At 37.4% G+C, this 13570-nt stretch overlaps 1 protein-coding gene across 3 annotated transcripts; it reads left to right on the top strand.

The window, feature by feature from the left end:
• The first annotated feature begins 73 nt into the window (after positions 1 to 73).
• Positions 74 to 13570, top strand: LOC100798028 (mitogen-activated protein kinase kinase kinase 1). 3 transcript variants are annotated; one of them, XM_041009348.1, is made up of 9 exons: positions 74 to 1420; positions 2655 to 2739; positions 3187 to 3249; positions 4129 to 4286; positions 5576 to 5648; positions 5767 to 5829; positions 10027 to 10137; positions 10792 to 11034; positions 12419 to 13570. In XM_041009348.1, exons 1-8 carry the CDS (start codon positions 522 to 524, stop codon positions 10999 to 11001), a joined length of 1662 nt encoding a protein of 553 aa, XP_040865282.1. In that variant the 5' UTR covers positions 74 to 521; the 3' UTR covers positions 11002 to 11034; positions 12419 to 13570. The 3 variants fall into 3 exon arrangements, with proteins under 3 accessions (XP_040865282.1, XP_040865280.1, XP_040865281.1); XM_041009346.1 differs by lacking the exon at positions 12419 to 13570 and adding an exon at positions 11627 to 12082; XM_041009347.1 differs by lacking the exon at positions 12419 to 13570 and adding an exon at positions 11213 to 12082.

Below are 13570 nucleotides of genomic sequence, written 5' to 3'. Positions count from 1 at the left end.
AAGCCGTGGTGCAAGATGGTAAGTAATTACATATTAGAATATATAATGAGGGACAACCCTCACCCCTTGAGCTAGCTTTTAGGGTTGAGTTAAATTTTTCACATTATTCATTCTAAGATGGTATCAGAGTCATTTCTGATCATAGGACCACGCTTCCGTTAGTCTTCGTGTTGTGGTTTTGGATTTGAGAATTTGATCCTGGAATCTGACTGCCTTGATGCCATGAAGCTGATTGATGATTATTGGTTCTAGTGGTGTCCAGTTTGTGGAGATTTGGAGAATGGAGAGTGCTTTTCAGAATTGACGTTTTGGCTGATAGTTTTGCCAAGCATGGCCTTTCGCTTTCTCTTGAGTCAGCATCTTGACGACTTTTCATATCAGAGTGAGTGACCGATTAATAGCAACAAACCCAAGTCAATGCTCTATCTCTCTCAGTTACGTACAACTGTTAATTCACATGCTATAATCGTACCTGTTTGTTTTACTACTGATCATGTAATTAAGGAAGGGGCATCACATGCATGGATCTGAGGAACCTCTTGCGCCGCAATGCGGCAAAACTCTTCGAGTCGTCGTCTTCGTCCTCCTCGTCAACCGGCTCCTCCCGGTCGTTAGTCTACACGCGCGCGATGGAGTTTTACGACCAAGCGGACATCCGATTCGAGGGAGTGGAGGCCGAGTTAAACCAGCTTTGCCAGAGCCTGGGGCTCTCCAGCATTGAGGATTTCTCCATTCCGGCCGCGGACTGGGAGGCCATTAAGCTCCGCTCCTCGTTGGACCTCCTGCCTCCGCCGCGGAGGCCGAATCGAGGCGGCGGTGGGGAGTTCGATGACGAGGTGAACGAGAAACAGAAAGAGGAAATTGGAGTATTGGAGAGCGAGGATCGAGCTAGAGTTTTGGATGAATGTGTTGTTCCTGCTGAGAGCAGTGGTTGCTGTGGTGGAAGTTGTAGAATTAAGGGTTTTCAGCCTCTGATGCTGACGCCGCCGCCGACGCCGGGGGTTTGGGTTTCGGTGGTGGACGACGCCACGTGTTCCACGTGGGATTTGATGCGGGATTTTGCGCCGAAAGGGGAAGGAGGAGGGAAGGATAGTTACGTGGAATTAAATTCTTCTGATGATGAAGATGATCATGAGAGAGAAGAAGAAGAAGAAGAAGAAGAAGAAGAAGAAGAAGTTGGTGGAGTGAGAGTGGAGAGTGTAGAAGAGGAAAATGCGGCGACGTTTGCGGAGATTGTGGGTGATTTTTCAGGGTTTTCTACTTCGAATGAAGATGATTCTTCTGGCACTACCACTGGACCTAGGTCTAATAATATATCTCCCAATGGGAGAATCAAGCGTGTTATTACCGCGGGTAACTGGCAGAAGGGTGAGCTTTTGGGGCGAGGTTCGTTTGGTTCTGTTTATGAAGGGATTTCTGAGTAAGTGATACCCTTCACTTCATTCCCTTCTCCTTGTTTTAATGTTTTCCTTTAAGGGCTTTTAGAATTATTGGTTGTGTGGTGTTATTGTTTTCCTTTTAAGGGCTTTAGGATAGGGATTCGGATGCTGCGGTAACAATAACATTACATTAGTGTTGTGTTAAGAGTGAGAGATCCGAAACCAATTTTAGGGATACTAATCTATTTTATTCCTCTCTCTCTTTCTCTTAACAACTTACTTAAATATGAGATCTAGTAGGATACGATGGCATGGAATGGTTAGTTTTTGGGATTTGGATATTGGGAAGGATAGTTTAAGAATCCTGTTGGGTGGGATTGCATATGAAAATATGTCGGAAAAGTCTCTGCACTTTTATGAGTGCCGTGAATCTGTCTAATGAAAGAGGGTAGAGAAATGTTCTTTTCAACATAAAACAGAAGCTACTTGTTATGGTGAGTGAAAGTAGGAAATGAAATGATCCTGTTTAATTCAATAGGCCAATGTTTGTTGAATTAATAACATTGAAGCTTTCAGTTTGTCTACGGAAGCATGGCTGTGGTTGTTGGGAAAATGCTGTGCTTGATAAATGTTAAGGTCAATTCTTTCTTTTCTTAACAGTGCTTTTGAACCATTTTGTACTTTTGGTCAACAACCTACTGTAGAAAAGTGTGATTCGTGCATCCCTTTGTTGCATGTGTTGGCTCATACCTTTGCACCCTGGGTTGTTGATTTTTATGCAATATAAAAAATCATAGTTTTGAAGGGCATTGTCATTGGTATTCACTCTTTTCTTCACCGAATATTCTGGATTCTTTTATCTTTGGTGGTTCTTTATGGTTTAAGTTTTCATCTAATATAGGGCCTTTTTTTAAACAGTTACAAGTCATTGAGTGCTTAAAATATATTTATTCTGTTGCTCATCCTGATATGGAAATGCATGTGAGCATTCTACGAGTAATCTTTTGTTCCCCCTTATTGAATGGTGAAATTAAGTTCATTTGGCCACTTAATTAAACTACCATCTTCTATATATCTTTTATTCAAAATGCCTTCATCAAAATACCATCTTCTACAAAGCCCTTGGAGCAAAGCTCTGAACAAATTGAAGTTTATAGGGTTTGGGTTTGATATTGGAACCTGTTATTTTTTTATTTATTATTTAAGTTACTTAAGTGCTAAACTGCTAGTGTTTTCCGTTTGTTAATTTTTTATATGTTCTGATTTCCCATGTAGAGATGGATTCTTTTTTGCTGTAAAAGAAGTTTCACTACTTGATCAGGGGAATCAGGGAAGGCAAAGTGTATATCAACTGGAACAGGTGAGATGGGATTTTACTCTTTTTATTGCTTTGTATTTTCTTCATACTTTAGGGGATGCTTGGTTTGAGAATAATGTTTCTTATTTTCATTTTCGGCTTTCACTTTTAATTACAAAATTAACACCTTGTTTCCATCGTGTTTCTTATTTTCAAAAGTTTGTATAGGAAAGTGGAAACAACTTTTATTGTTATCTGTACACATTTTGAAAACAGGAAACAGTGAAAACATAAAACATTTTCTCGAACCAAACAGCCCCAAAACTTTTCCATTAATGAAAATCCTTTGATGAAAAGAAAAAGGTTCTCTTACCCAAATACTTATGTTATCTTTTGCAGTATCTTTCAATTTTTTTGAAAGTTGATTAACTGTATCAGTCTATTTATTTTATCCTTAATATTTTTCCCTTTATATTTCTTTCTCTCACTGTGCTTCTTCCACCCTCTCAGGAGATTGCACTTTTGAGTCAATTTGAACATGAGAATATAGTTCAATACATTGGCACCGAAATGGTACTTTTCTTGTCTTCTCCTTTACCCTTTGTGTTCAGTTTGATATTTTCTTGTCATGTATCATCGTTGAATCTATGCTGATAGTTTCCATCACATCTTGTATTAAATGTCATTGGTCTTAAGACTCTTCACACATCTGAAATGTTTTACTGGGTTCTTTCTGTATAGTAGACAAATTGTAGCTTGAGCCAGGATTAGAATTATATGCTTGACAGTGCATACCCTCTGAATGAAAAATGAGAGTATTTGTGTGACATTTTAGATTTAAATGATGCCATCGTAAGGCATGAAATGCCTGATATTTATATCAAGGAGGATCCACAAAACTTTAATAACTAAGAATGTAAAAAATAAGACCACCTGGAAGTCAGGAAGTATATCATTTTTGTAATATTGTGGGTTTTTCCAATGATAAAATGAAGATCATTCTAAACTTTTTTTTCTGGGTGAGTGAGGTTTGTTATCTATATTTTTTCATCCAACGGAGTAGAGCATATAATTCAATCTGGGATCACTTTTCCTGCATTTGGTTCAACTGCCTGGGTGTTGTGGGCCTGAGTGCAATACAAAGGGTCAAATAAGTGAACATTATGTTGAGTTTGGGGAACGAACTGGTTTTCAAATTATTTATTTTATAAAAAATTAGGAACCAACATTAGATTTTATGTTGCAAGTCAAAACTTTGGATACTGTGGGATCCCATCAATTATTCTCTTTAGTTATACTACAATATTCTGGCTATGTTCATATTTTGTCAGATATAAAAAGTTAGCTTCCGTCAATGTTTTTGTTTTGTAAGGCTTGTAATTTCATAGAATAACTGGTGCCTTGTGAGAAACTGTATTTTATAATTTACATTCTGCATGTTGTTCATTGCAGGATGCATCAAATCTGTATATCTTTATTGAGCTTGTAACCAAAGGTTCCCTTCGAAACCTCTACCAGAGATATAATCTTCGAGATTCTCAAGTATCTGCCTATACAAGACAGATTTTGCATGGTTTAAAGTATCTTCATGACCGAAATATTGTTCACAGGTGACCAATTTATTTATTTATTTAATCTAGCTTTTGTCTGTGATATAGACCACTTCTGGTTTTTTTATAATCTCAGACAAGTCACAACAGTGATGTTTATGGTTCTTGTTTGCCTTGCATACAAGAAACTTCCATTTGCTGTCTTACAATTGCTATTTAAATATGCTTTGAAAGTGACTTTTGTTGTATGCATTTCTTATTCTTGTTATTAGACTCTGTTGTTTTGGGCATACATTGCTTCATTTTCATTTAGTGGAATGCATTTTACGTATTTTTGTGGACAGGATACTCTGGAGTTTTTTCATGACCTTGCTTTTGTGAAATTGTGTCATGTATCTCTTGATTGACATTAAATAGGTGAAGCCTTTTCAAAATATTTAAATAATTAAGAGAAAGAGATAGAACAAATTTTTCACCTGACAAGGTAGTTCGGAAATTTCACATGATTCGTTCCCTTTGAGGAGTTTGAATGGGTCCATATATTGGCCACTAGAATAGACTGGAGAGTAGATAGGAGTGAAAAGAAGAAAAGTATACAAGGGAGTAACAGATTTCTCACCCAATTATTGTCCTTGCTATCCTTATCTTGGCTCTAATAAACACTGTTTAATGCCAGTGTGTATCGTGGTATTTCTATTGTGGAGGGCTTTTAATGTTTTTTCATTTATCTAACACTTCAGAATTGTTGGATGTAAATTTTCTCAAGAAGGAAAATAGTTTTCTTTGATATTTAGACCAGTTTAAGGTTGGGAGGTTGAATGATTCACTAAATCCAAAAGTAAAGTTAAGAATTACCCCAAGAAAAAAAGTACAAAAGTTCTAGATGTAGAGTATAAGGAGCATTCCTTTTGTCTTTGGAACTTGATCTGCATAAACCATACATGTCCCATGAGGATTAAGTGCTGGATATTTTAATGGCTAGTGTTTTTTTTGAGGGTTGTGCAGTAAGCTCATAATTTCTGTAACATATTGTTTTATGTATTTTTGTTTCATTTTCGTTTCTCGGAATGCCCCACTTATGCATGCACCCCCAGTATGGGGTATAAATTATGTTATTTTAAGAGGGCGAGCCCTGGTGCAGTGGTAAAGTTGTGCCTTGGTGACTTGTTGGTCATGGGTTCGAATCCGGAAACAGCCTCTTTGCATATGCAAGGGTAAGGCTGCGTACAACATCCCTCCCCCATACCTTCGCATAGCGAAGAGCCTCTGGGCAATGGGGTACGAAGTTTTATGCAATGTCATGAAACAATCTTTGTATATGTTACCTAATTATTTCCTCTCAATTATAGGGATATTAGATGTGCAAATATATTGGTGGATGCAAACGGATCTGTTAAGTTTGCAGATTTTGGATTGGCAAAGGTAGCCTCTTTTAGTTTATATGTCTTTCTATTGTTTTAGTCAAACTTTTATTTCTGAACAATCTTCAATTCTCGATCTTTCCATTTTCTAATATTTTATTATTCCTATTGTTTTTCAGGAACCCAAATTCAATGATGTTAAGTCCTGGAAGGGAACAGCATTCTTCTGGATGGCCCCTGAGGTTTGCCTTCAATCTCCTCCTCTAAAGAAAGTTATTGAAAAATGGGCCAACATATGTATTAATTGAGTAGACATAGTTTGTAATTAACAGTTAATAATTAAGTTTGTTGTTGGATCCATGGTTCTAGGTTGAGTTTATGCTTTTCTTCAGCCATGGACCTGACAGGCTGACACCTAATAAATGAAATTAATTTGTCATACATCTATCAAAAGCATTCTGGATATAAAATCCTACTGGTGACAGGTCTAAAATGTTTGCTTGCTCATTTCTGAAGTTATTTGGTGTTCCACCTAGAATTGAAGGTTATTATTAGTTCATATGGAAATCCTACCATACAAAATGAAACATTGGGTTATGTTGTATTTTTTTTAATAGGGTTATTTGAAAAGCGGGAAACATTGAAACTTTTGTGTGTTACATGGATATCAAGATGTAATATAATAGGATAGGGTACAACCTGGAGATCAGAGAAATAGACCCAAAGTTTGGAGTCTACAGTAGGGGAAATAATAAAAATGAATTTGGAAGGGAACACATGACTTTTTATTTTGTTATTTTTTCTGTTTTTCTGCATGATTGTTGTAAAATGAGAGAAACCATAGAGGGATATTTGGACTGAAAACCATATGTCAGAGTACACAGTGGATGCTTCTTTATATAGATTAATCACAATTAATTATAGGAGATATTGTTCCTGTAATTTTGATAAGATAATAAAGACATAATCTGAAATTGATCCTATTTTGATTCTCAACACTCCCCTTCAAGCTGAAGCTTCAGCTTGTTACAAGAAAATTTATTCCCAACAAAAAGCATAAAAGTTGAGCTCCACTAAAAAAGGCAATAGTTAGAATGATAACTCAGGATGTTGGTGAAGTCGGGGATTATTGCTAGAAAGATAGAGTTTGAATATTCATCAGCCTAAGAAAAGCAAGTTCTTCTTAAAACCATCATTTGGAAGCTTCAAACCAATATTTTGAAGACGACTCATGGATCTTGGTGAAATCGGGAAATATTGCTAGGAAGAGAGCTGGAATACCCATCAGCCTAAAAAATTGAAAGCAAGTTCCGATCTTCTTAAAACCAAGATTTTGGAAGCTTCAAACAAATTTTAGTGAATACCCGAAATTATTTAAAACTTGAAAATGAGAATCTTCACCAATAGCAAGATTTACCCAAGTGTCATAGCGGGCTAAAACAAGACAAACAAAGCACGTGCTACAACAAAGGTGCTAGGGTTTTGAAGCCATCAAGGGAAAGAAACTGTACTCGAGCAAACCGCAACTGCAATACGCAAAACCTAGGCTAAAGAGGAGAGCACACAAAAGAACTTTGATGAAGGCGAAACTGCACAATTAGGGTTGTCCAAGGTGGTTGTCACAAAGGGGGCAACACCAAACCAACATGAAATGGCCCCTAACCTCGGGTAAGGGCACAATGAAGGGGTGACCAAGCTGATGAAGTCGCTGCCTGAGCAGAGCAGCCACGTGCCGTCATGCGCTGGCAGAAATGTGCGTGCAGAACCTGTTTGGCACGGAGAAATAGGGCATGTGCGGATGCGGGAGCGTGGCTCATTGTTTTGGCGACGCTGTGACCACCAATGTGTAGATCGGTGAACAGTGAGCCCGACGGTGTAGTCACCGGTCAGAAAGGTTGCTGGAGGATGGCGGCAGTTGCTGAAAAATGAGTTAGAAAAGCTAAAAATGTTGCTAGAAATCAAGCAGCTAGTAGAAGGGTCCACTGGAATGTGGAAAGCCAAGGAAAGAAGTTTGCCGGAAAAGGTGCGGCAAGTATAAAGGTCCACCGGTAGATTCCCGGTGGGGTTGGTTTTCGTTATTCCCTCAACCTGGCTCTAGATACCATGTAAAATGAGAGAAAACATAGAGGGATATTTTGACTAAAAATTGCATGTCACAGTACACAGTGGATGCTTCTTTATATAGATTAATCACAATTAATACAATTAGTTATAGGAGATATTGTTCCTATAATTCTGATATGATAATAATGGCATAATCTGAAATTGATCCTATATTCTCGACAATTGTTATTACAGTAAATTACAATGACGCCCCCTGAGGTTTCATGAGATTGCACAAACTCCTTCTGGCTTTTTAACCCTTACAGCAACCTACCTTATAGGGGACATGATGTAATGTTTTTCAAATAATTAAAGGAGGTTAGTGTAGGGGTAGAAAAAATAGGAGGGATTTATGCAATCTCATGAAACCTTGGGGTATTAACGTAGTTGATGCTTGTTATTGTGGAAAAGGGTGGTAGTTATAGAGGGGAGGTGTGGAAGGAGAGTAGACCTCTTGGTATTCTCATTGCTTTTCTCTTTTGGCTTAGGCTTCAGGCTGAGAGTTTCTTCTCTATGGAACACTTGCTCTGTGAGGGGAGGCTATAGACTTTCTATAATTCTCTCTTATTTCTCTTTGTTCAATAATACAAGTTAAACATTTCTGTTCCATGGTTTCCATTATTGTTCCTATTTACCAATGTCTGCAACTTCTTCCCCAAGGACTAATTGTACATTTGACTACAATGTCCGCAATTTCATCATCGAGGACAGGGCTGCCTTTATAGGGAATGGCTATGATAAGGCCCAACTTGTCGATTTGGGAAGTGGGCCTAAGGTTTGGAGAGTCTACTCTTGGAGAAATATGATAGTTAATTAAGCTGGAAGGGGGCACATGACTTTCTGTTATGTTTTCCTTTTTTCTGCATGATTATTACAAAAAGTGTGGGAGTTATAAGAGGTATGGAAGAAGAGTACACCTCTTGGCATTCTCATTGTTTTTATCTTTTGGCTTAGATTGGGCAGAGAGTACCTTCTCTGCAGCATTTTGTCTGTGAGGGGAGCATAGTAGTCAATAGCGTCGTCGCGGAGCGGAGCGGCCAACCCCTAAAGCGGGTTAGCAAATAGCGGGATGACTGCTATTCTAATGTGTTTTTTATAGATGTTCAATAACTAATATATATATATATATATAAGCACTCAAAAACAGAAATATCACTCACAATTCATGCACTAATCATCATTAATAATGAAAACTCATTGTACTTCAAACCAAACATAGTACTTAAACATAAAGTAGAAAAATGCAAGTTTCTAATTACTAATAAGAATTTAAAAATTCAGAATCTTCAATCTTCAAGATTCTCATCTTCTTGGATTTCTTCTTCACTCTCACTAGCATTAGAAATGTACGTTGGAGATCAAAGCACGCCGGAGAGGGAACATAAAGGTGCAACTTTTTCCACTTTTCCAAGGGTTCTCACTTCTTTCTCTCGAGTCTCTACTTTTCAATTTCAGAAGGTTGATCCAAACAAAATAAATCATAAAACCAAACTAATAGTGAGGGCATTATTGGAATTTCCATTGATGTTGAAATCGTGGACCCAAAACTGCTACAAAGCCCGTGATAGTACCGTCTCGCTCTGGCGCAATAGCAGACATGACGGTTGCTACTTCAATCGAAGTAGCACTGCAACAGAGGTCCGCAGTGTGGCAAGGGTCTGCGCCGGTGTAATAGCGGCTGCTATTGACTACATAGGAGGGGAGGTTATAGTCTTATAGTAATTCTCTCTTATTTCTCTATTTTCAGTAATACAAGCTGCATGATTCTGTTCCTTGATTTCCATTATAATACAATGTTCTACGCATAATAGCAAAGCAGAAATTTATAATCATCAAGTTTCTGGGTTTTTTTAAATGGCTTGATTGTTGGGCCATCTTCTGGGTCAGCCTAAATTGTTGGTACTGAAACACCTTTCATCCTTTTCATAATCCCATTTATTCACTATTAATCTTGATCAATGTAATTTACATGAGCAAATTGTTCAAATATATACAGAGAACGGAATCAAATCCCTTTAGTTTTGGGATTGAAATCAGTGACAGCCAAAACTGTTTAAAGAAACTATGGAAACATGTGAAGGAATAACAAGTAATTACAATTAACACAACTAACAGTAGTTAGTTATGCTTATTTTCAAGAATTCATTACTGCTTCATGAATGGAAAGAAAAATCTCTTTGCCTTTGAAACTAGAAACCTTGTACCTTATGGTACCCAATAAATAGAAAGATCTGGAACTTTGCAGTCACAAAAAAAAAGGCATTTTTTGGGATGAATCTTCTGATTTCTTAATGGCATAGCTAGTGGTTATTAAGCTGAATTGCTCTAACATGCAGGTTGTAAAAAGGATAAACACAGGTTATGGGCTTCCTGCTGATATATGGAGTCTGGGATGTACTGTGTTGGAGATGTTAACGGGCCAAATTCCATACTCTCCCTTAGAATGTGTATGTATTGTATTATTACTACTTTGTTTGTGTTCCCTCTTTTGTCTCAAGTTTTCATCAGTTTTCACAATTTTTTGTTCAGATTTTAATTCCAATCTCTCTCTAAACGAGAGAACCGTTTTTTATGAGAATGTGAAATACTGAATGGTCAAGATTAAAATATATAGTAATGCGACTTTTTTTTTTTTATAAAAGTTATGATTTTTTTAAGTAATCATTATTTTTTTATCGGTTTTTTAAGTAATCATATAACTTTTGAAACTTTTAATCTTGACCATCCATGTATGGTTGCATGGTTTAAATTAGTTTCTCTCAGTCTTATAAACATTACTGTTGGAAAAGCCCGCCTTAATTGTGGACACACCACTTAGCCTGCCTTAGTTGCAGCCTCTTAGGGGGTTGCCTCAAGTGCAACCTCGGAGGGTGGTGGTTTAGTCCCACATCAGCTGGTGATATGGCCAAATTAAAGTACATAAGTGGGAGGCAACTCTCACCTTACAAGCGGGTTTTGTAGGGTTGAGTTAGGCCCATAACCCATATTGTAAGAATTATTACTTTCTCATTAAATACATCCCCTACATATACGTGTGTGTGTGTCATTGCATTTCTGCTGGTTTTGACTTTTGAATTTTGATGAATCTCTGCGGACAACAGATGCAGGCATTGTTTAGAATTGGAAGAGGTGAGCCTCCTCATGTGCCTGATTCTCTTTCAAGAGATGCACGGGATTTTATTCTGCAGTGTCTAAAAGTTGATCCAGATGAACGCCCCAGTGCTGCTCAACTCTTAAACCATACCTTTGTCCAAAGGCCACTGCATTCCCAGTCTTCTGGTTCTGCATCTCCTTATATTAGAAGGGGTTAAACTTGTCACCTCCAACTGTGAAAGATAATGAAGGTACATATTGTTACATAACATACTATCTTCTGCCATGTTTATCTCCTTTTATCATGATATCTGAAATCATATTGCAAACTATGGTCATGGCTGTCCATCCTTTCAATAAAGTTTCATTCATAACTAATGATGTATTTGGGATGGAGACATTTTAAAATGCTTGAAATGTTTGTTTCAGTCAAATTGGATGCACGTATCATACACAAGGCTTCAGTTGAGTCGAGGGTGGGGTTCAAATATAGTGTCATTCTTATTTAGGGGCGAATGTTCATGCAAATTCTGAAATAACAGGGGGGGAAAGCAGCAAAACCTTTCTTACCGGTCTCTGGTGGTGGATCTTTTGTTTTTTGTTTTTTTTTTTTTTTACTTTTTTTTATATATATATCTTTTATAATGAGAAGAGCAGCCAAAGCCTTACATTTAGTGGTTTGCACAAAGTCCCAACAAAATCTGTCCAAATAAATTGGTTACTTTGTTCAAAGGTGGGTCTCTGGTGGAACTTTGAAATGGAAAATTACATTTATGCAAATCATTGCAGAATGGGTTGATTTTATCTTCACTGGCTTACTTGATTCTTTTCTTTTGATAAAAGATCTGACATTCATTGGATATAAAAGTATCTCCAATGTTCAATCTTCAAGTTGCTAGAGTTAGTCTCGGGTGCATTGTTGTAACAATAGTTCATTGTGTTGTGCCTTCAGAATTCAGAGTTTGCTTGCTTGTAACTTTACTCAATTTTTTAAGCACTGCTTTGGATCTAGCAATGGATAGGAAATCCAGAGAGATAACTCACCCTTTGGCTTGAATGCCATATTTGAGAATTATGGTCCACGTGTTATCTAATTAATGTGATAATTTGTCTGTTGTAGCAGTGTAAAATATCAACGTCAAGCTGTAATAGGTTGTTCGAGTCCCCTTTTGTTTGTTTAGATAGCATATGAAAGAATTCTTAGGCTAAACCTTTGGGAGCGGTAGTAACAAGGATTAGATACCATGCTATATGTACATATCACCTTTATTAGTAAGCAATTGTTTGTTTATATCTTTATTTTGTTCCCGAACTTGTTCCCAGTTTCATCTGTTTCCATTTCACGCTTACCGTTCTGTTGCGTTTTTAAATTTTAGACAAGTGATGTAACAAATGGGGTGTTTTATGTTTTCTATCGTCGGTGGCATAAACTGAGAAGCGGTTAGTGTGGAAGGACAGGTGTATTCTTCTCTGGGACAATTTGTCTGTAAACCCAATCTATATTGGATATCTTCTTTTTGCTCATAACATAGTGTTTGTGTTTAAAGCTTTTTATACTCAATAAATGAGTTATAAATCTGAACTGTGAAAAACCTGCCTAATGCCTTGGTTAAAAGGGACAGATTTGTTATGCAGTTGCAGCATGAATGGGATGCAATAAGATACCTTAGTTGCCGCTTGAATGGGATGACATTGATGAGTGATCCAACAGTCTTGAGTGGTAGTTCTCAAAGGACAAGGGATCTGACGTACTAAGTAGCTATGGAATGAAGCAGGCCAAGATTTTATCCCGCCATTTACTAGACATTTTGTGTTTTGCACTTTCCATTTTGTTAATATGATTTTTCATATTCCGAAATAATTATTCTAGAATAGGATAAGTATTTTAAAAGCCTATTTTGGAATTGGTATTTCATAATATGAAAAATCATATTCGGAAATAAAATACTATTTTAGGATTGTCATTCCGAAATAGCACAGTAGAGTGTTGGCCATACCCCTCGTTCGCCTTCATTCTTCTTAACTTTCCCTTCATTTCTTCTGTATCTTTACAAATTACATACCCAAATATCTTTGTACAATCTCCAACTATGCAAGAAAATCAATCGTCTTCGGTGGCTTCATTATTGTCACCCATGATATCACCCTGCTTTTGATTCCTCCCCATCATGGTCACTAAGTTGAGTTTCTTCATCAAATATTGATCCACCCTTTGCATCAGCTATGTTGTCAATGGTATGTTGTTGCAAGTCTTGGTATATGAGTCAGATGAGCCACCATGATCTTCTCTTTCTTGGTCACAATCATATGCAGAACCTCCAAATTGCTCCCTCAAATCTGGAGCAACAATGCCATTCACTTCACTTTGTATTTGCCATTCATTCTATTTGGCAACTGCAACATCAAAAGTTGTGTTCGGACTCTCAAATCACATCCTCGACGAGTGTGGCCATGTCGTTGCAGTTGAGGTCGTGGCCAGGTCATCCATGGTGGGTATGCACAAATAAAAGGGGTGAAAGAGGCGTTAGGGTTAAGGAAGGGAGGTGCTGAAACGCTTTTGTCATTAAGGGACATTTTGTCCCTACAAAATTGCTTGGGAGGTGTAGGTCACAAGATAGGAAGTGTAGGAAACAAATGTCATTTTCAAGTAGCATCCCGATCAATGTTTGGCTAACTAGCAATGGGATAACTCAAAATAGGTTGAGATAATCTGCTTTGTCATCCTTAATGAAAACAAATAAATAAGATAATTCAAATAAAAAAGGCTTTGAGTAAAATCATTATATT

The sequence above is a fragment of the Glycine max genome, chromosome 14 (assembly GCF_000004515.6).
Source record: "Glycine max cultivar Williams 82 chromosome 14, Glycine_max_v4.0, whole genome shotgun sequence".
Classification (NCBI taxonomy): Eukaryota; Viridiplantae; Streptophyta; class Magnoliopsida; order Fabales; family Fabaceae; genus Glycine; species Glycine max.
The sequence above is the reverse complement of the archived record's forward strand: the minus strand, read 5'-3'. Positions and strand labels throughout refer to the sequence as shown.